At 32.2% G+C, this 21563-nt stretch overlaps 1 protein-coding gene across 5 annotated transcripts; it reads left to right on the top strand.

Annotated features, from left to right (window-relative positions):
- Nucleotides 1-39: 39 nt before the first annotated feature.
- LOC132759526 (protein PAT1 homolog 1-like) lies at nucleotides 40-20950 on the top strand. Of its 5 annotated transcripts, none has more exons than XM_060751314.1 (21): nucleotides 40-200; nucleotides 1898-2009; nucleotides 2395-2516; nucleotides 2729-2815; nucleotides 3542-3724; nucleotides 4361-4615; nucleotides 4919-5090; nucleotides 6547-6696; nucleotides 7482-7556; nucleotides 9166-9295; nucleotides 11114-11179; nucleotides 11656-11727; nucleotides 12265-12454; nucleotides 12884-12998; nucleotides 13363-13538; nucleotides 13897-13964; nucleotides 15353-15500; nucleotides 15790-15864; nucleotides 16352-16492; nucleotides 19188-19285; nucleotides 20039-20950. In XM_060751314.1, exons 1-21 carry the CDS (start codon nucleotides 171-173, stop codon nucleotides 20223-20225), a joined length of 2652 nt encoding a protein of 883 aa, XP_060607297.1. In that variant the 5' UTR covers nucleotides 40-170; the 3' UTR covers nucleotides 20226-20950. The 5 variants fall into 5 exon arrangements, with proteins under 5 accessions (XP_060607297.1, XP_060607296.1, XP_060607299.1 ...); XM_060751313.1 differs by having other exon boundaries at nucleotides 3524-3724; XM_060751316.1 differs by lacking the exon at nucleotides 6547-6696 and having other exon boundaries at nucleotides 3524-3724.
- The last annotated feature ends 613 nt before the right edge of the window (nucleotides 20951-21563 follow it).

Raw genomic sequence — 21563 nt, 5'->3', positions numbered from 1 at the left:
TCATACATCTTTATTTTTTTATTTATCATTTACATAACTAATTGAAAAAACATTTACAAATAATTGCCGCTATTTGTAGTATTTTGCCTGACTAATTTTTTTAAATATGCTGTTTTAAGCGTAGAGATTATTTGAAGAATGAAAAGAAAATTTGTAGAAAATGACCTGAAATGGCAGATGCATGCTTTGCTGATTACTCTGTATGAATTTAACTGGTTTCGTTTGTAACCTTTTTAAGTTTGTTTTCAAGTTTTGCAAAGGTTGTAGGCATCATTGAACTGTAACTTTTAGCAAAATAAATTAAACTTTAGTTACATTTTCTTTATATTTTACCCCACCCATCAAAAATATTTTGTAGCATGCATGTAAATTTTGCTAAGTTAAGATCATATTGATATTTCTTTATGTATTAAAGATATACCAAATAACGTGCAACCTAGTATCAACCAATTAAGATGTAAACAAATAATATGAAGTGCAGTTTGTCTGACACAAACACTTGCTGACTTATGGATTAAGCCCCGACTTATGGATTAAGTCCATATAGGCATAATATGAAATTAGGCAAAGCCTATGAACGGGGAAGTTGGTTAATAAAAGGTTAATTTTTCCGTTTTTTAATGTGTCATTTGGTATTTTATGCACAGCTTCCGTTTTCACTCGTAATTATTTTCATTACGATTATTATATATCCGAAAAGTTGCAATTTGTCCATTATCAGAATAACCTGACTATTATCATTGAATTACATTGAAAATGGCGCTGCCCTACTAGAACTGACACTGAAAATTTCATTGATAGGTTTAGAATTCAATGTATTCTTTGTTTTTTTATTTGATTTTCTTTTAAATATACACATGTATGTAGTCTAAAGCCGGGCAAGCCAAAGCCTGGGTCTTCTTCACAGACTTCTATTATTTCAACCTTGTCTCATTACTTTAAGATAAAACTTGCTAATATTTAAAAAGACATGGAGCTTTATTTAACATATCCAAGAGAAAGCTATGATGACATACACATGAAATCTTTATCAGCGATAACATAATACTACAAGTTCACATTTTTGTGAGATTTTCTTAGTACATTGTTCTGATTTTTAAAAGTAAATTAAATACTTATAACATGATTTCTTTTTATGTTAGGCCTACACTAAGTCTTTCTTTGTATTTTCTGACATATTTGACTCAAGAAAATTTACCAATATGCATGCTGCCTTGTTATTGTGTGTTAAATGTTACAAGAATCAAAAGAATGGACAAAAATGTGAAAAGATTAAGATTTAGATTATTGTCAGTAAAAGATAAAAATGTAAACACTATTTGATAACATATGACAACATCAGCTTGATGTGGCCTTATACAAACGGCAACATTCAACAATTTGCAAAAACAGATTTTATTTTCAGTGCCTGCTATATTTACTTTAAACTTGTTGAAGATGAAAATTCCTTGTTCTTGATTGATTACAAATGCATTACAACTATCCAGTCCATAAAGATTCCAACGATTTTAATAAAGTTTAAATTTAACTTATTTTTATTTTCATTTTAAAAAAATACCAATCATCAAAGGCTGAAAATAGCTTATTGGTAAAATATTCATGATATTTGATATTGTTCAATTGTTAATTACTATATAAAAAGTGCCATACAGCTAGCCTCTACAGTGTGTGTGTACATGACTCACAACTAGAAAGATTGGCCCATTTGGCTAGCTGCTGCCATTTAAAAAAAAAAGCTTCCTTAAATAGCATATTTTCATAAATATTAAAACATACAGATCACTTTGATGTGTTAAATACTCGAATGATCCCAAAAATTTTTAAGACTGAATTTTTTATATTTGAATACCTGTAATGATATAATAGCAATAATGATATAAAATGCAACTATTTTCAGACTCTGGGGAAGAGCGATGTGAAAAGTTATGATAATGAGTTATTAGAGGCTCCAGAGGAAGAGGGCGAGTTTGATGTTCTCAATGATGAGACATTCGGAAATCTTGATGATGGTTTGTGTTCACTAGTTTTAGTCATTTTGTAAAATTTTAAAAGTTATAATTTGATTTCAGGAAGCATTTAGCAATTGATATGATTGAGATTTTGGAATATCTTTTTATTTTGCTGCACAAATACCTCATTGTATTGTTTATTACCTAAACTGAAGTTTAAAATGAAATATGTATTATGGGGTATTTGATACCCTTTCTGTTGTAGGTTTATATACAAAGTCTAAAACATTGTCCCATTGTAAAGTTTATTTTCAATGCTTTTAGAATGAAGAGCCAAGAATATCTGTTATGAAATCAAAGGTTTTCAATGCTTACATTTAAAAGGCTTTTAGAGCAAGATGAAGTTTCTCATGGAATACAACTAATTGTTTGTCTGACATTTTAGATGATTTTGATTGGGAAGAACAGACTGAGAAATTTGCTGAAGTATACGACCCGGAGCATGCCAGCCACCAGCATAATGACTCAGGCTTCAATACTGCAGAAAAATCCTACAGGACACAGGAGGTCAGATTAACAATTATAATATTTCTGTACTTGCAAGGTCAAATCGGTAAATAATTCTATGCAAAGTCTTGGCTAAGTGAAAAGCATTTTACGTTAAAAGCAAATCCAGGAGCTCGAACAATTAAACCTAGGTTAAATCAACCAGCTATTGTTATTGTCTTTGTATTGCATATGTTATGATAACTGATTGTTTTAATTATGAATATTTGTAGGAGTATATGGAGCACAGTATTAACCAGTTGATGGTGGATGATGATGACTCTGATCCTGCTATACTCAAGTCTAAACCTATACCAAAGGTATATAACTCTCCTATCTATATCGTATAGTCAGTTTTGTCAAGGAATATGACTAGTAAATTTATGTTATTGATAGACTGAAATGGATAAATATGTCAAAAGTCTGGAATTGATTTTTAGCTATTTACTTTTTGATGAGTAAATTCAAGACAAAATATACTAAAATATAAAAAAAAAAAATTTTGTAGGGGTAGCTAAATGAATGGTTTTGAAGGTTTAAACATCTTTGCAAATATCTCTTTTAGGGATATTAGAGGCACATTATCATGCCATTTATAAATCTTCTCAGAAGTTTTATATATTATTTAAGATACATGTTACTTGATGATTAAATTTCACACAGTAAGTATATGACTTTTGTTACAGTATTCTTTAGAATTCCTGTGTAATGTTACAGTTTTCTCCAGAATTAATGTGTTCAGACATCAGAAGTTTTGGGTTAAATAACACTTTTTGGGGGCTTATGAGAAATATTTTAGTAATTTTTGCAAACTTACATTTATATATTTTGACTTAATTAAGTTATTAATAAAATTCAGTATATTTAATGCATCAAACATGAATGTGTTTATAGCAAACAATACATGATGATACGATAGGAACATTGTACATTTGTTATTTTAACATTTTATAAGAGCAGAGATAATTTAAAAAGTTTGTAAGAAATCAGCATTTGAATATTAATAGTTTTATTCCCATTCTAAAAAGTGGGCATTTATTCCACAGAGACAACAAAACTTGGACAGTCTGTTTGGACCCGCGTCACCACCATCATTCTTGGATGCGGAGCATTTAGTTTCACCCACCAGTAAGAACATCTGGGGCTCACCTTTACAAGAGATACAACAACCACCCCAACATGTCAACAACATACAATCATTGTTTGACTTTGCCAAGTCAGCTAACTCTGTAAGTGATTTCCATTAGGCACAGTGCAAGTCTCTTTGTTTGATCAAAACCATTTTCTTTATCAATCCAAAATAAAACATCCATTTTGATAGTTGTTATGAATAATATATAACCTTTAAAACTGCGTTAAATGTTAAGAAATTATTCAAATAATAATTACTTAAATTCAGCATTTGAAGGTTATTTGATGATTATGATGATAAGAAGAGTGCAATAAGTTGAACTTGTATCATAGTTTGGAGACCTTTCTGTTGAAAATGTGTCAGGGTTAAATCGTATACATATACATGCACAGTGCGTTAACTGGAGTGCGGGTATTAGTTACCCGCACTCCAGAGTATGCCCATTGATTGGCTCATTTTTGCTGGGGTTTACATATTGTGACGGCAGAGAAAGTGAAAGCGACAGAAATGTCATATTCAGATGTTCGTTCATTGGTTCATTTTTGCCGGGGTTTCATATTGTGACAACAGGGAACGTGCTTTTATGTTTGACTATGATACAAAAGAGAAAGAACACCAAAACACTCGGCAATCTGATTAATACTCGGGGGGCTACGCCCCCTCGTACAAATCAGATAGCCTCGTGTTTCGGTGCTCTTTCTATTACTAATCATAACATGGAATTTTACTATAGGATGCTCCAGTCGCTTCAATCCACGGTCCTCACTCACGATCAGCCCCCATGGTGCTACCTAAGGCTCAAACATTGGAAGAGATTGAAAATTCTCTGCTGCGTAAACCAAAGGTGCTGACAGCAGAAGAATTAGAGAGACAGTTACGTGGAGAATCACCAAGTCATCCATCTTCATTACCTAATGGTCATCCAATCCCTCCAGCACAGTTTAATATCCCACCTCCAAACATGGCCTCTTCTCTTCCCAGGCAACATGTAAGTAATCTTCAAATATAAGTAAACTTTTGATTTCGGTTTGAAATATTATTGATAAAAATTTCTTATGCTGAACATTTATAGAACCTGTTCTTTTGTTACACTGTAATCCCAGTTGGATTTTCAACAAATTTTTACTTTCCTGTAATCAATGGAAGAAGAAGTGCATTTACACTTAATTGTGTTTCTGTTTACTTTAAAGAAGACCTTAAATTTGATTTAGATTTTTTGTAAAGACTTACTTGAAATCTCGAGCTTAGGAAGACACAATCAGTAAATAATAATTGTATGAAATATTTTCAGCCTGCCTCAATGGTACACGGTCCCCCTCCAGGTATGAAGGGAGTATCAAACGGTCACAGGTCACCTGTATTTGGTACCCCTGGACCTATTGGGACGCCAGTACGTGTAGCAGCCTTACCAGGTACACCGGTCAACACTACACCTCATCAATACAGAAACAGGCAGTCTCCAGGTATATGTTACTTCCAACTTTATCTACAAGTAGTATTCTAGCATGTACACCTGTGTCAAACCTTTTAATGCAATATCTTTATATTAGACTGAATATAGTGTTATGTAATGGAATGCTTAACCTTAACTTATGTAAATTTAGACCATTCTTATATTTGTTCTGCTTTTAAAGCATAAAAACTGTAAATTCACTGTTCAGATTTTGCAAGAAAGGGAGGAAATTGTAGGCATGTATGTTTGGTGTGTATTTTTGTAAGGAGTATGTTTTTTTTATTGTTTTTTGTTTTTGTTTTTTTTGAGTGAGTTCTTTAGTGATACATGTGAATGTGATATAATGTATATAGTGGATATCAGTACAAGAGAATAATGTGATTTGGTACTGATATATAGGAAACTAAATGGTATCAACAACACAGATATTGGTAACAAAAACTTACAAAGTTCAACTCTCCATTCTAGTTTGAAGTTATTATTACCTTCTATCTAAAATAACTGAGTAAAAGAATAAGGGTTGAAAAGTGATGATCAAATAGGTCATGCAAAATTTTAATTGAAGAAAGATTTCAGTAAGATGCTGATAAATAAATTGTGAAATTAATTTTGGGTGAAAAATAATTTTAATATTATAAGTTACTGTAGAATATTGGTTGTTACCTCCATTGCCAAGTTTACAAAAGCATTTGGTTAAAAATAGAAAAAAAAAAAAGACTCAATCCTTATCAATGTGACAATTAAAAAATGGATTGTATTACAAGATATTCTATGAAAGTTTAATTCCTTTAAAGGCCATCTCAATTAATTTTGTAATTAAAATCAATGAAACAAAATTTTCTGAACTTCAAGGCCAATTTATAGCATTCAAATTTCAATGTAATTATTGTTGAAGTTAATGACCTTAACAAAAAAGAAAGAAAGCTTCTTAGCATGAAAGAATTTAAAGTCAGCAACCTTAACCACTGGGCTTTGAAGCCTCTTGAAATTTATAAGGTTTCTCTTTCTGTTGCAATCTTTCCTACTCTAGAATAATACAACTCTTATTCATTCTTTAAAATTTTATTTATTTTAATTTTTAACATAATAACTTTGATTACTTATCTCAATTAAAAGTAAACTGATACAAAAACAAGATAACAATTCCTTTTATATCCGATGCACTGCACATAAAATTCATGAAATAAGTGAAAATCATGTCAACATAAACCTGCTGGTGCTAAAACCTAGCAATAACAGTAGTTTAGTGCCAAGCTGGTGGATCAAAATAAACACATTGCGTTTTTCACAACACTTTCCAGTCTTTTTGTTAATCAAATATGTACATATAGATACCATACTTTTTGAGACAGATCAGTATTGTAATAAATTTTACATGTTATAGATATCTAACACTAAGTATGTGTTTTAAATGTGTGTAGATAGTTATTTAATTAGCATTAATTTTGTTTTGTTGTGTACCCAAGTGTTAATGTTAACACGGAGGTCACCTGTACCACGTTCTCCAACACCACCACCCCTGTGTGTGAGTCCGATCCCTCGTACACCCCAGATGATAGGCGTGCCGTTTAGATTTATGACTCCATACGCCAGCCCGAGTCAGCCTAGATATATAGGTAGTGCATGTGTTTTGCAGATGCTTATTTCAGTTGTTCATTTATTAATGTTGTTTAAATGTTTAGTCATCTGCACAGTCTTTGCTGCTTAATTCTTATAATATGATGCAGTTTAACATCCATATCTGACTTTTACTAAATTCTAACAACTTTTTTCATTGTTGTCCACTTGTAACTTTTTTACCAACTTACTTAAAAATAATGCTGATAAAAGTAAACTATTAAGATAAAATTACATTCATTTCAATAACCAGGATCTCTCTTTCTGTCCCCTTTATTGATATTTACAGAAAGTCCATTTGGATTGTAGCATAGGAAGTTGTACATAGAATTTCAAGAGTTTTTAAACATAGCTAATTTTGACCAATCCATAGAAAAAAGTAGGTAACTTTTAAGGTTATGTAATTATTGTGTGATTGTCAATGGAAACCAATAAGAATAGCTTTACCAAATAATTTCATTTTTGTGTTTGTGTGTGGGGGGTGGGGGGCTTAAAAATACAATGTACCTAGAAATAATTTCTTGTCTCATATGTCAGGTCAAGAAACTTGAAAGGGTGGGATTTCTATATATTGTTATAGTTAATAATAAGTTATCTTTATAATTTTGAAAATGAAATTCAATTTTCATAATCCAAAGAAATGGGCACCACTTTATAAGGCAGGTCCTTTATATTGATTCTATCAGCTGAATTAGAACTAATTCAATTTTACAAGGTTCAGAAGTGAGCAGTAAAATGCAGAAGTTGAAACTAATCTCTTGTTTAACTGTAACCATTGTTTCAGGTGGTCAGAATTCTTCATGTTGTCGTATAGCACGAATACTCAACATCTTTAAAGAATGGAAATCACAAGATAAATGTTAACTTTATTAATATGTTGACATTGTTCTATTGTTTCAGTTTATCTAACAATCATTTATTATTCTTGGAGATATCAGGACATTGTTTTAAATTCAGATTTGAAGAAATATTTTACGACTGTGTAATTTTATATGCTCTCAATATTTATTTAAATATGTGATAACCATTTTTAGCAAGGCTATTGGGATAATAAGGAGAGCTATTGTACTCATCAAGGCGTTGGTGTCACATTTTAGTTTTTGCGTGCAAGTTGATATCTTGAAAACTACTGAAGGGAATGGGTTGAAACTTCACACATTAATTTGAGAACATAATAGAAGATCACTGTCAAAAAACGGATTTTGACAAAAAATGACCCTTTTTGAACTGAGAAAATTCTACGTTATCCAGGCTCTTGTTTTATTGTCAGGCACTGAGAATACGCTACTTTTCAATAAAAATAGGTTGGAGTGAAATGGTTAATTAATGAGATAATATATTCTATGATATTTATTGTGTAATTAGGTATACATCTGTAAATAAAACAGAATGAGGCATTAAATCTCTGTCACAACCTGATCATAAGATTTGTATGTTGACAGTTGCACACTAAGACCAGGACAGCCACTCTTCAAAGACATTTACTTCCCCTTATAAGTGGTTTGGCAACTTCTTTAACATACCATTCATTATTGCTAACTCATCTTATAGAATTTCAAACTGTGGCCTAACAATAACATTTGACTGTTCTATGGTTTAGTGTTTCACTCTTAGATGTTACTCAAGCTTAACTGCTTATAACAACTGTGCAGAAATGAGTTATTCTCATTTTAAATCAAAGTTATAAGATTACACAGTTTTAAAATGTCCTGAATATCACCTAGTTCTGTTTGTTTTACTTGCTATATTTACTGTACATGTGAACTGTAATATTGTATATACCTATGTTGTGTTTTGTTACGAAACTGTTCTTTTCTTATTTTCATAGTTCAATGCATTTCCTGATCGTCAACAAATTAGAATAAGTATATCAGAATTAATATACCGGTACATGTAATGAAGCCTATAATGGAGGACATTCGTAAGAAATAAAAAAAGTCATTAATTGAGAGGATGTATTGTAAAATAGATTTTCTTACATGTGCTTTGTCATGTAAGGAAAGGAAATGATTTCTTGTAGAGGAAGGTTTTCTTGATACAATGTGTTATTGGTGTTTATCTGTAATTCTAACACAACCAGCATTTCCCCAAATGAACATAGAAGGACCGAAAGTGTGTATAAATATGCATTAAAATCAGTGTTGAAGATCTATATTTAGACCTGTGATGTAACCATTAAGAATAAGTTGAAAATAACTACGGAAACAAATCAAGCACAATTTGTTGGGGATGTATTATTTCTTAAATATGAGTTTGATTGTACATGTTCTTGATAACAAATGTAAAAAGAGATACGAATGCCATATTGTGAAGTATATAAAATGATTGGTACTTTGTTTTGTTGAATTTACATACCATGTTTTGGTTGTTATTAATATGAATATCTTCATTCTATGTAAAACAAACTAGATTTATTATTATAAACACTGTAATGAGGAGATGTATATAACAAGTTTTATATATTTCAGCAACACCAGGTCGCGGTTTATCACAGCCTATAGGTATACCTCATGCCATGAGAGGACCTCCACCAACCAACAGTCCGCAGGGATTATATGGTAGTCCACAGGGACCCTACAGCAGTCCTCATCAACAAAGGTCATTTTACATTTCATGATTATCATCTATTTTGTTTCCTTTCATTAAACTGATATATTTTACGACTTTAAGCCTGGATGAATAACTTGAAAAGGAGAGGGTGCCTTGAATTCTTGAGTTTGGGGCCTGGTTGAGGCACATGTATCCCCATTAAAATTTTGTTGAAGTAAATCAATGCCATTGGTCTTCAATCCGTGTTTAAAGAATTTATGTTTTTGGAATGTATAAATTAACAAAAGTAATTATATAGATTCTCAAAAGGAATAGTTTAAAGTATATTTTATTCATTGTAATCATGCCAAAAGATTAATGATATATTTATATAGTAAATTGAGAAGATATTACAATAGTAAGTTTTGATGTATGTTTTACATATCTTGCCCATAGGTAATCGGCGCGTTGATTGGTCACTACCCCCGCACCCCCCTCCCCCCCACACCCACTCTACAGCCCTCCAACCTCTCAAAACCATGTAAAATACAGTATTTTTCATTTGAAACATGTTTTAATATTAGGTTTATGCTTTTTATTCAATAACCTTCATTTCCTACAAAAAATAAAAAATTGATACATATATATTTAGTAAAGGTATGCAACTCGCCGCTCAATTTTCAGCACTCATCTTAATATGAACTCCATAACTTCAACATTTTTTCACCAATTTTCAATATTTTGGTACCAAATGGTAGGGAATTGATTACTCTTAAAGGAATTAAAGTTGTCATTACAATCATTTCAAGTTATAAGAAGATATGTAATCTCGAAGTCACCGCAAGTGTAACTCGACAGTGATCTGACCGCTGGGTTTTCTTCAAAATTACCCGACTAAACGGCAGTTTATTCGAAATGAATGCATATTTCATTGTATTGCGCATATAAATATGATCAAATTATATTATTATTTGTAATAACTGTTCAATCAAAACAGCTAATAAAACTATATAAACTATAACAAACCTTTTTTCCGATATGCAAAATTCTCCAATCCAAAATGAAAGTACACATGTATAAACGGAAGCATTCGTATGGAGTATTTTCATTGGTCGTATGAAAACCTTAGACCAATGAAAATACTCCGTACAAAAAATGAAGGGGAGAGCACTCTGTAGAACTATTACTTGCATTATAATTTGGAATTTAACATATAGGAAAAAAGGTTTGTTATAGTTTATATAGTTTTATTAGCTGTTTTGATTGAACAGTTATTACAAATAATAATATAATTTGATCATATTTATATGCGCAATACAATGAAATATGCATTCATTTCGAATAAACTGCCGTTTAGTCGGGTAATTTTGAAGAAAACCCAGCGGTCAGATCACTGTCGAGTTACACTTGCGGTGACTTCGAGATTACATATCTTCTTATAACTTGAAATGATTGTAATGACAACTTTAATTCCTTTAAGAGTAATCAATTCCCTACCATTTGGTACCAAAATATTGAAAATTGGTGAAAAATGTTGAAGTTATGGAGTTCATATTAAGATGAGTGCTGAAAATTGAGAGGCGAGTTGCATACCTTTACTAAATATATATGTATCAATTTTTTATTTTTTGTAGGAAATGAAGGTTTTTGTATAAAAAGCATAAACCTAATATTAAAACATGTTTCAAATGAAAAATACTGTATTTTACATGGTTTTGAGAGGTTGGAGGGCTGTAGAGTGGGTGTGGGGGGGGGAGGGGGTGCGGGGGTAGTGACCAATCAACGCGCCGATTACCTATGATCTTGCCAGTCTGATTATTGTTAGCTTAAACAATGATTCAGCTAACAAGTATGTACAATAGTATAAAGTTCAATGATATGTTTCAGGTTTCAGCAACCAGGAAGTTTCAATGAAGTTTACAATAACAATAGAAACAACAACAATGCATACCAGTGAGTATAGTCTTGTGTATAGTAATCATTCATTTATCAGAGATTTTAAATATGTTGTACTTATTATAACAGTTTATTAAACAATGGTATAATATGATTGCCTTGATGATGCTCAAATTGATATTGAGTAAAGACTTGACAGTCAAATGGTTATGGTTACCGACTTTCAACCACTTGTCCCTTCAATGCTGTGGGCTTGAATCCAGCCAGTCAATTAAATGTAAATTGAAGCTATCTTATGAAAGGTTGTTGGTTTTACTTGAATGTCCTCTCTTAATGTGAAACAATGCACATAAAAGAAAGAGTATCTTTCACCACAAGAATAAAGCTGGAAAGTTGGAAAAGTGACACATGACATTTGCTGTGTTGGTGTGAATAAAAACCCAAATAGAAAACGAAAAGTGATATTCTCAAATATCATTTATGTATGTATGTTGTATAGATTAATTCTAAGAAAAAAGACTATATGTTTGCAGGTCATCTCCCCATATGAAAGCCCAGTACCAGGAGAGACAAAGAAATGATCAGGCTAACAACAAAGAACATAGGTCTGTTTACCTTATAATAAGTCATCTGTAAAACATATCTAAATATATATTGTTAATTTGAGAGATTATAATATTTTCTCAAACTTCTGTTACCATCACAGCATAAGATGTTGTTAACATACTAAGTTCTGCAAAACATAATTAAATGGGGATGAATTCTGTCCAAGAACATTTCAGGTATTCAGTAACCTTCATTAGTTGTTCTGAAAGTTGAAGATGTTTTGAATATGATTTCTAAGCAATTTTATTGTTTTTATATATGTGTAGTAAAGTATTGTGCTCTCACTTCTATAACATTAAGTTATAAGCTAAAAGATTGTACATAGAAATAAGATTGATAAAAAAAATGATTGATTCTATTCATGGACTTATTTAAAAGTTGGTGTATTTTTACCTTTTTAAAAGCTATGAAGTTGCCCAATAATGCCGGTGTCAGAAAACTATTATACTTGTGATGGATAATGAGGCAACTGTTTTAGAAGGCTACATCAAGCTGTCTTATGTTCTAAACTTAAATGTACATGTATCTGATCACAGGTATCACCGTTACCCCTACAATCAGAAGTACGAGTCCCGTCAAGAACACTCAGGTCAGCGTAAACGTGGCAGTAAAGACGAGGATAACTATGCAGGATTAATGACCCAGAAAGAGAAAGAATGGATCATCAAGATACAACTGTTACAACTACAAACAGACAACCCTTATGAAGACGATTACTACTATGCTGTAAGCTTTTACCTATATCAAATTTATTGTTTTAGTGAATTTTGTAAAGTTGCATCTTTTCTGTTGAAGATATTAGGAAATTTACCTAAAAATGATCAAATTTCTCTCTGATACGATGTGACCATTTAATGGATAAAACTATGTTATAACACTAATTATATTACATCAAATTTTTACATTGATTAGTTTTAGACATCTCCTAATCCTATTACAAATAGCAATGTACAGTCTGACTATCAGATTTTAAAGAAAAAACATAAAAATCATGACAGGATTCCACTAGCAATAATAATGAAAATGAATTTTTGACAGGACCTTCATTTTCTAAATAATAATTAGATTTCCTGTCTCACCTACCAGTTTCTATTTAATTAATGGAACAGGTTAGATATGGTATGCATATTATAATATCAATGTATTTCAATTCAGTCTTGGTGCTTGAGAAAGAAGGCAAAGGAGTTAGAGAAAGATGTGAAGGAAGACTCAGAACGTAACCTTATAATACCTTTACTAGCTAGAGCAGAAAACAGAGTTTATAAACCAGGTATACTTAATGTAGTTTAACCCATTACCAAATGTGGTAAGCCTTTGCCACCAGTATAGAACCAGGTCAGTCTGTACTTAGATTGTGAAAATTGACCAGGCTCTATACTGGTGGCTGAGCAACTTTTCATCTTGATATTCCTAAAATTTATTATGGGAATTTCTGAAACAAAAGGCTTATGGGAATTTCCAAAATAAAAGGCTGGCATGTCTGTTTGAGAAATACAGCAGGTTAGGGGTTGAAATGTTTTATTGTAATATTTAAATTACTGTATGTTAATTATTATCAAATTTATGAAAGTTTCCATTTAAATTTTGATTAATGTTTTTCACCATTGAAGTATTTCATTATTATTTTATTGCAGCACATTTTGAAGGGTCTTTAGGTCGTTTAACAACATCTAGTGTCCATAATCCACGTCAGATTATAGACTTACTTGCTAAAAGTGTTTCTGAGACAGCAGCTGGAGTTAAAAATTCCACCAGTAATGTTGGTAAAGAATTGAGAAAGTCAAGACAACTGTTCATGGATATTGAAAAGGTAATTCACTTCATTGTAAAAATAAAATGTTTACCAATATATCTATGTTCCCAGATATATTACAGATATCTATAATATAAAAGAAAAAGTTTAAACATACACATATCTATATTAAAGTAAGAATTGAAGCTACAATTCCTTGGATTAGATACTTGAGAATTCAACTGGTGTATTTTATAAGATGTAAAGTGTTCTCTTTTAATGGTGATGCTGGTTTTTCTTTTAAAAATTATATCATGTATGTAGAAGATAGCCAAATATTTCATCGCAGATTGGTAAGATTAAAATAGAATAAACTTTAAGATATGTAAATCTTCTGTATATAATGTTTTAACATTTTAATGATGTAATATTTCAGGGATATAACCTGCTCCTGGATATAGATACATTAGAGAAACAGATCCTTGCTCTTCCTGAAGATATGAGGTAATGTCAAATATTTTAATGCAGGTGTTATGGTAGTTTATACAAATTTTATTTTAGTTCGATTGTGTTGGAAGCTATAAGCTTATTGAAATGCTGTCGAATCTGTTCCTGGAACCAACCAGTAGTATGTTTATGTAAAGTTTCTTACTCAAGGAAACAATGGCTTGCCTCTGACAGGATTTGAACCCATGCGGTCAGCAATCCTTAAATTACTAGTCCGACATGCTAACCACATGGCCGCACAGTGTGTTGTGTTGAAAATAAATCATAGTTTTTAACCTTGCATGTTTATGAACAGTGCTAATCATAGACTTCTGTTTACTTCATCTGTGTGTACATAAATAATTTAATGAAGTTTTATACTGTATGACAACAAATATAAGAGTCTTTATCACATTACTAAAAATGCCAAAATTAAACAAGATTCTTATGGTTTGACATTTTGTATGGCTTTTTATGCTCCCCAAAAAGGAGAGCCTATATAAAAGTTCATTACAGTCCGACCCCGGTTATTCGACAGCCCTTTATTCGAATACCCGGCATTATCCGAAGTAGATCAGCGGTCCCGTTTTTATCGTTATACAAATCAATATAAATACCAGCATATTATTTGAAATGCATTATCCGAATACCTCCTATTTTTCGAAGTAAAATTTCTGTCCCGATTATACAATTATGAAAGAATTTCACACCTATTATTCGAAGCCAGCCTAATTTTTATTTGAAGTCAGACTAATTGGCGCAGATCCACGCGCTGACCGGTCGACTTGTGAAAAATATCAACAGTCATGCGTGTATTTAGACAATCATGATAATAACTATTTGTGTGTTCTTTAATCAACTTTAATTACCGAAAATGAAAAGCTATGCACATTGTCCGATTTTGTTACTGTTATTGCTTGAAGATGACAGCAATATTTTTCATACATACCGTAAATGTGAATTTGTCAAAACATCCAAAACAATTTTTACATTAATTGTAACGCTACATGAGAGCCTTTATCTTAATCGAAAATACCAGAGTTTAGCTGTAAATACGGTAGTGCCAACACGGCCATTGCGAAACGAAACGATACATAATGTAGAATAAAATGCAAGTATTTATGTCTTCAATGTCAATACAATAATTGTTACGCATCTTTTCTTTAATATTTATTTTTCTCAATTGATTACAGGAAGTAAGTTTGTTGTAAACGGTAGTTTTGCTATGATTGGTCAAAGTGGAGTAGTTTTCGTCTATCACAATATTACGATTTGGATAATTCGAATCCACCGATTATTCGAAGTAAATATTCAGTCCCAGGCACTTCGAATAAACGGGGTTGGACTGTATTTGAAATGAATTGTTTAGATAAAATATGACTATTGTTTGTGTAATGTATTTTCAGGAAACCACTTCTGGAAGAAAGATCTATTAGAGTGGATTTGTTGTTTCATTATTTACTCTGTGATGGTAACTCTGCTGCCTTCATGCAATATATGAATGTAAGAAAGGGTCGTAGCCTCACTAGACGAGCCTTGCCATATCTTGATAAGGTAGTTTATACTTCTATATTTAGGTAAAGATGTCGGGAACTTATTGAGACTGCCATACATTGATATATGATACATAATAATGTTTAGTAAAAAAAAAAAATAATAATCTGAAATAAAGTGAATGTGATGATAATGGCATTGTGGGTAATTTACTAATTTACCGTTAAATTAGGGTAACATCCCTTGTTCAAAATGACTTGAAATTGTCATCAGACAAGAGAGGAAAAACAAAAACGTAAAATGCTTTGTTTTACAGGTAGTAATGCTTCATGTTATTATGTTATTGTAGGTACAGTCAGTGGGTATTGTATCTCTGGTATGTAAGAATTTACAACAACTCATGAAGAATGACCAGGCTGATGAGGTGCGTGCTATATTTTTTGATAAAAACAAAAATATTACACTTATATTAAATGTTAAACAGTTCTAAACTGGTGATATTAGTTATTTCTGACATGATTAGCCACATATTTAACATATAGTATGACTTACATCAATTTTAAATATGGAAATTTGTGAACAGAAAAGCATGCAAATATGCATCATGATTGCTTGGTTTTTGATAAGCATGACTAAATGCATTAAAGTAGATTGGAGTTAGTCAACTGCAATGATGACCCTTGTAATTTCATTTATATCAAAACATATCTGGGCTTTGGCTTCACCTGATTTGCAAGCACTAAAAAGGTCCATTGAACCTCTGGTAGTAGTATTTAAAGGGCATTATCAGTATTGCAAGTTATACTGGTGATGTCAAGAATTAATATAGATTATTTATATTTTCAGTTAGGGCAGGACCAGTCATATTCTCTAATGTTGATTAGGTTTTATCATATATATGTATATTGTAGAGATTAGAGGAACTGTTCCTTCCATGTGCCAAGGTGATAGAGTCCTGTAACCTAGCAACTGTTGTCATGTTTGTAGAAGATATCCAACATGAAGAATCTCCATCCACTACAAAACCCATTGCAATGGCATTACAAAATAAGGTTTGTCTCCTGAAACAATTCATTTACAAGTGTTTATCTTACATAGATTTATTTGTGATACAAAACCCATTGCAATGGCATTACAAAATAAGGTTTGTCTCCTGAAACAATTCATTTACAAGTGTTTATCTTACATAGATTTATTTGTGATACAAAACCCATTGCAATGGCATTACAAAATAAGGTTTGTCTCCTGAAACAATTCATTTACAAGTGTTTATCTTACATAGATTTATTTGTGATACATTTTATGTGCATTATGTAAATTTGACTTGAAATCCTTAAGTATAGTGTTTTCATAATGATAAAGAATCTTAAGTAAAAAGAAGTTCATGCTTGATTGAATTTTAGGATTTTTCCTGGTTTATTCATTTCTGTTTTTATAACATTCAACTTTATTATTTAGGAACAAATGTGTTTGACAGTTAAAAGCATGTGACAGGTAGATGATTTTTATAATTATTATGCCCCCATTTCGAAGAAAAGGGGGTATATTGCTTTGCACTTGTCGGTCCGTCGGTCCGTAGACCAAATGGTTTCCGAGTGATAACTAAAGAACCCTTAGGCCTAGGAACTTCAAACTTGGTATGGTGATTGGTCATGACAAGTAGATGACCCCTATTGATTTTGGGGTCAAGGGGTCAAAGGTCAAGGTCACATTGACCTTGTAAGCAAAAACGGTTTCCGATCAATAACTAAAGAACCTTAAGGCCTAGGAACTTCAAACTTGGTATGGTGATTGGTCATGATCAGTAGATGACCCCTATTGATTTTGGGGTCAAAGGTCAAGGTCACATTGACCTTGTAAGGAAAAACGGTCCGATCAATAACTAAAGAACCTTAAGGCCTAGGAACTTCAAACTTGGTATGGTGATTGGTCATGATTAGTAGATGACCCCTATTGATTTTGGGGTCAAGGGGTCAAAGGTCAAGGTCACATTGACCTTGTAAGCATAAACGGTTTCCGATCAATAACTAAAGAACCTTTAGGCCTAGGAACTTCAAACTTGGTATGGTGATTGGTCATGATCAGTAGATGACCCCTATTGATTTTGGGGTCAAGGGGTCAAAGGTCAAGGTCACATTGATCTTGTAAGCAAAAACGGTTTCCGATCAATAACTAAAGAACCTTAAGGCCTAGGAACTTCAAACTTGGTATGGTGATTGGTCATGATCAGTAGATGACCCCTATTGATTTTGGGGTCAAGGGGTCAAAGGTCAAGGTCACATTGACCTTGTAAGCAAAAACGGTTTCCGATCAATAACTAAAGAACTTTTAGGCCTAGGAACTTCAAAGTTGGTATGGTGATTGGTTATGACCAGCAGATGACCCCTATTGATTTTGGGGTTAAGGGGTCAAAGGTCAAGGTCACATTGACCTCTTGGGTAAAAACGGTTACGATCAATAACAAAAGAACCCTTAGGCCTAGGGACTTCAAACTTGATATGGTGATAGGTCATGATCAGTAGATGACCCCTATTGATTTTGGGGTCAAGGGGTCAAAGGTCAAGGTCACATTGACCTCTTAGGTAAAAACGGTTTCCGATCAATAACTAAAGAACCCTTAGGCCTAGGAACTTCAAACTTGGTATGGTGATTGGTCATGACCAGCAGATGACCCCTATTGATATTGGGGTTAAGGGGTCAAAGGGCAAGGTCACATTGACCTTGTAGGTAAAAATGCTTTCCAATCAATAACTTAAGAACCCTTAGGCCTAGGAACTTCAAACTTGGTATGGTGATTGGTCATGACCAGCAGATGACGTTTTGATTTTGGGGTCAAGGGGTCAAAGGTCAAGGTCACATTGACCTTGTAGGTAAAAACGGTTTCCGATCAATTAACTAAAAACGCTTAGGCCTAGGAACTTCAAACTTTGTATGATGATTGTTCGTGACCAGCAGATGACCCCTATTGAGTTTTGGGTCAAGGGGTCAAAGGTCAAGGTCACATTGACCTTGTAAGTAAAAACAGTTTCTGATCAATAACTTAAGAACGCTTAGGCCTAGGAACTTCAAACTTGGCATGGTGATTTGTCATGACCAGCAGATTACCCCTATTGATTTTGGGATCAAGGGGTCAAAGGTCAAGGTCACATTGACATTGTAAGTAAAAACGGTTTCTGATCAATAATTAAAGAACGCTTAGGCCTAGGAACTTCAAACTTGGTATGGTGATTGGTCATGAGCAGCAGATGACCCCTATTGATTTTAGGGTCAAAGGTCAAGGTCACATTGACCATGTATGTTAAAACGGTTTCCGATCAATAACTTAAGAACCCTTAGGCCTAGGAACTTCAAACTTGGTATAGTGATTGGTCATGACCAGCAGATGACCTATTGATTTTGGGGTCAAGTGGTCAAAGGTCAAGGTCACATTGACCTTGTAGGTAAAAACGGTTTCTGATCAATTAACTAAAAAGGCTTAGGCCTAGGAACTTCAAACTTTGTATGATGATTGGTCGTGACCAGCAGATGACCCCTATTGAGTTTTGGGTCAAGGGGTCAAAGGTTAAGGTCATGACCAGTAGATACTTGATAACCCTTATTAATTGTTTGATCACTGGGTCAGAAGTCATGCATAATAACCTTATCACATGACTAATTGGCTGCTGATAGGGGGCATACATGTTTTACAAACATATCTTGTTTAATATTAATAATTGCTATATTAATGTTTTGTTTTTGATTTTTCAGTTTGGCAGTTCTATGTTGTGTGTTTTATTACATCAAGGTGAACATATATACAGTACAACTTCACCTGTTGATCTTGATAGTAACTTACAGAATGAATGGTCAGTATTAATTGATATTATAGTAAGATTGTATATTGATGAAAGCAGAATTACGGATATATTTAATTTTGTATTAAAGCTGTAATAAACAAGGCCCAGTGATTAAGGTAGCTGGTTTTGACTATTGCCTCTCAACTTGGTAGATTCATTTTCTACAAGGGACTTTGAATTCTCAGTTGTAGTAACTATATAATTATATCATTTATAAATATATGGTCTAAAGTCATCATTGTAGGTTGATACAATCAGATAAAGTAACTACAGTAACAACTGCATTCAATTTAAAGCAGCATGCCTTTAAATGATGATGTGCTATTTAGGAACAATTGAGATTATGCCAACTTTACACATCAAGTAAATAGAAGACTTGAATTATTGTCCTACATTGTTATGCAAATAAAGAGTGTTTTCATCAAGACTGTCTCAGCAATTTGTATGATTTATCGCTAAAAATAAAAGAAATTTGAATTTTAAACAGATATAATGCAGTGTTCGAAAGTAGCAGTAGTCCAATAGCCCCTGACTACTAAATTTCTCTTCGGGCTACCAACTTTTCTCAGTAACAAGCCCGAACAGGCTACTGTTTTTTCAGAGGCAATAGAAACAACTGTTTTGAACAAATGAATCGGTGCTAGTGAAATGTCTATTCCAATCTGGTAGTCCGACCAGCCTAGTCGATTCAAATCCTTATTTATTACACTGGATATAATGTTATAGTTTGTTTCTGTAGATTTCAATATTTTGTTATTACAGGGGTGAATTTGTACATGACTTTGCTGGAATCATGGCTACACTGCCTCTAGAGTCTATTGTTGCCCCAATTCAGACACACTCGGACATATCGCCACATCTAGAACGGCTGCTCAATAAACGTCTGATGGCTGTTGTCGAGGACAACCTGAAAATCTTCACTCACCCTCCTGTCGTGAATGAGTCCTGACAGAATAAATCAACGGCAGCCTAGCTGATTAAAATGAATCTGGACTTAAAACAGTTTTTCAAGTTTTATAAGCTTTGATTTTATCAGGATATAACTGACTTCACCTTTAAGGGTTTTGCTTGGTTCTCATACCTTTATAATTGGTTTGACATACATGTGGTATCAATTATTTACACTGTCACATCATAACACAGATGTTTGATGTACCTTTGTGATAGCATTGACCTTATATTTCTTGAGTATATAGTGCTTTAATTATCTCAACAGCTTCTCACATTTGTATGAAATATATTTTCAGCCCTACACATTGTGTGGTGTGTTTATTCAAGTTTTCTGAAGTGTTGTGTTTATAACATACACATTAAGACATTTCAGTGTTCTAGTTCTTCAAATTTTGGCAAGAATACATAGTTATGCTTATATTTCTGGGTTAGTACATCAATAGTTTAATTTACACAAGAATCACTTGCCCTTTATATGTAATTATCTGACTTGAAAATTATCTGAAGCTTAAAATCTAAGATACCGGTACTCTCTTATGAGCAAACTATTTAACATGTACATTGTTCTATATTCTTTTGAATTTCTGTAAAAGTATGTTCAAAATAAAATATTTTTTCTCGTTTTTATATCTAGGTATTAAGGAGTGGTAATATAATTATGTAACCTTCAACATGAGTGCTTTCTCCATTAGATAAAATTTTACGGTTAGTAGGCGTATGTTTATTTTTTGTTTCTACAAAATATGATTTTTATTACAGTTCAGAATTTAAAAAAGAAAATGTAACTCTTTTTTTTTCATAACATTTTATTACTGTTAAATGCTAAATTCTTTGTTAATAACTCTAAAGAAATAAAAAATGGTCTCAAATATATATTTTAATTAAGTAATAATTATTTCTTATGAATCAGTAAATACAAAACATATTACAAATTTGATTACAAAATAACTTAGTTTGTCTTTTTATCCAGATATCAAATATTGCTTTTATTTTTTCTTAATTCTTTTTTCTTCATATACATTATATTATGTTACAGGTAAGGGTAAAGCTTTTTTGTTAGTAACTAGGGAAGATAGGGTTGCTTTATTTAACTGAAAAAAAAAAACTTTTAAAAAAAACTTTATTGAAAAATGTTGTATAGTCAGGTTTACTTTAATGATGGTATTATTGTGATGTTTGGAAAATTTCAGAAAATAATTGATTTTACAAATTGTAACAAAAACCTTTACATTTAATGTTAACAAAATACTTATAACAAGACCAGACGTTGAAATTACATAGCTAAAATGAACTTTGCTGACTGAAATCTTTGATTTCAATTATTTCTTGGCATTGA

The sequence above is a fragment of the Ruditapes philippinarum genome, unplaced genomic scaffold, assembly GCF_026571515.1.
Source record: "Ruditapes philippinarum isolate M1 unplaced genomic scaffold, ASM2657151v2 ctg5185_1_1_1_1, whole genome shotgun sequence".
NCBI classification, from domain to species: domain Eukaryota; kingdom Metazoa; phylum Mollusca; class Bivalvia; order Venerida; family Veneridae; genus Ruditapes; species Ruditapes philippinarum.
Note: the sequence above shows the minus strand (reverse complement) of the source record. Positions and strands in the feature narration are given on the sequence as shown.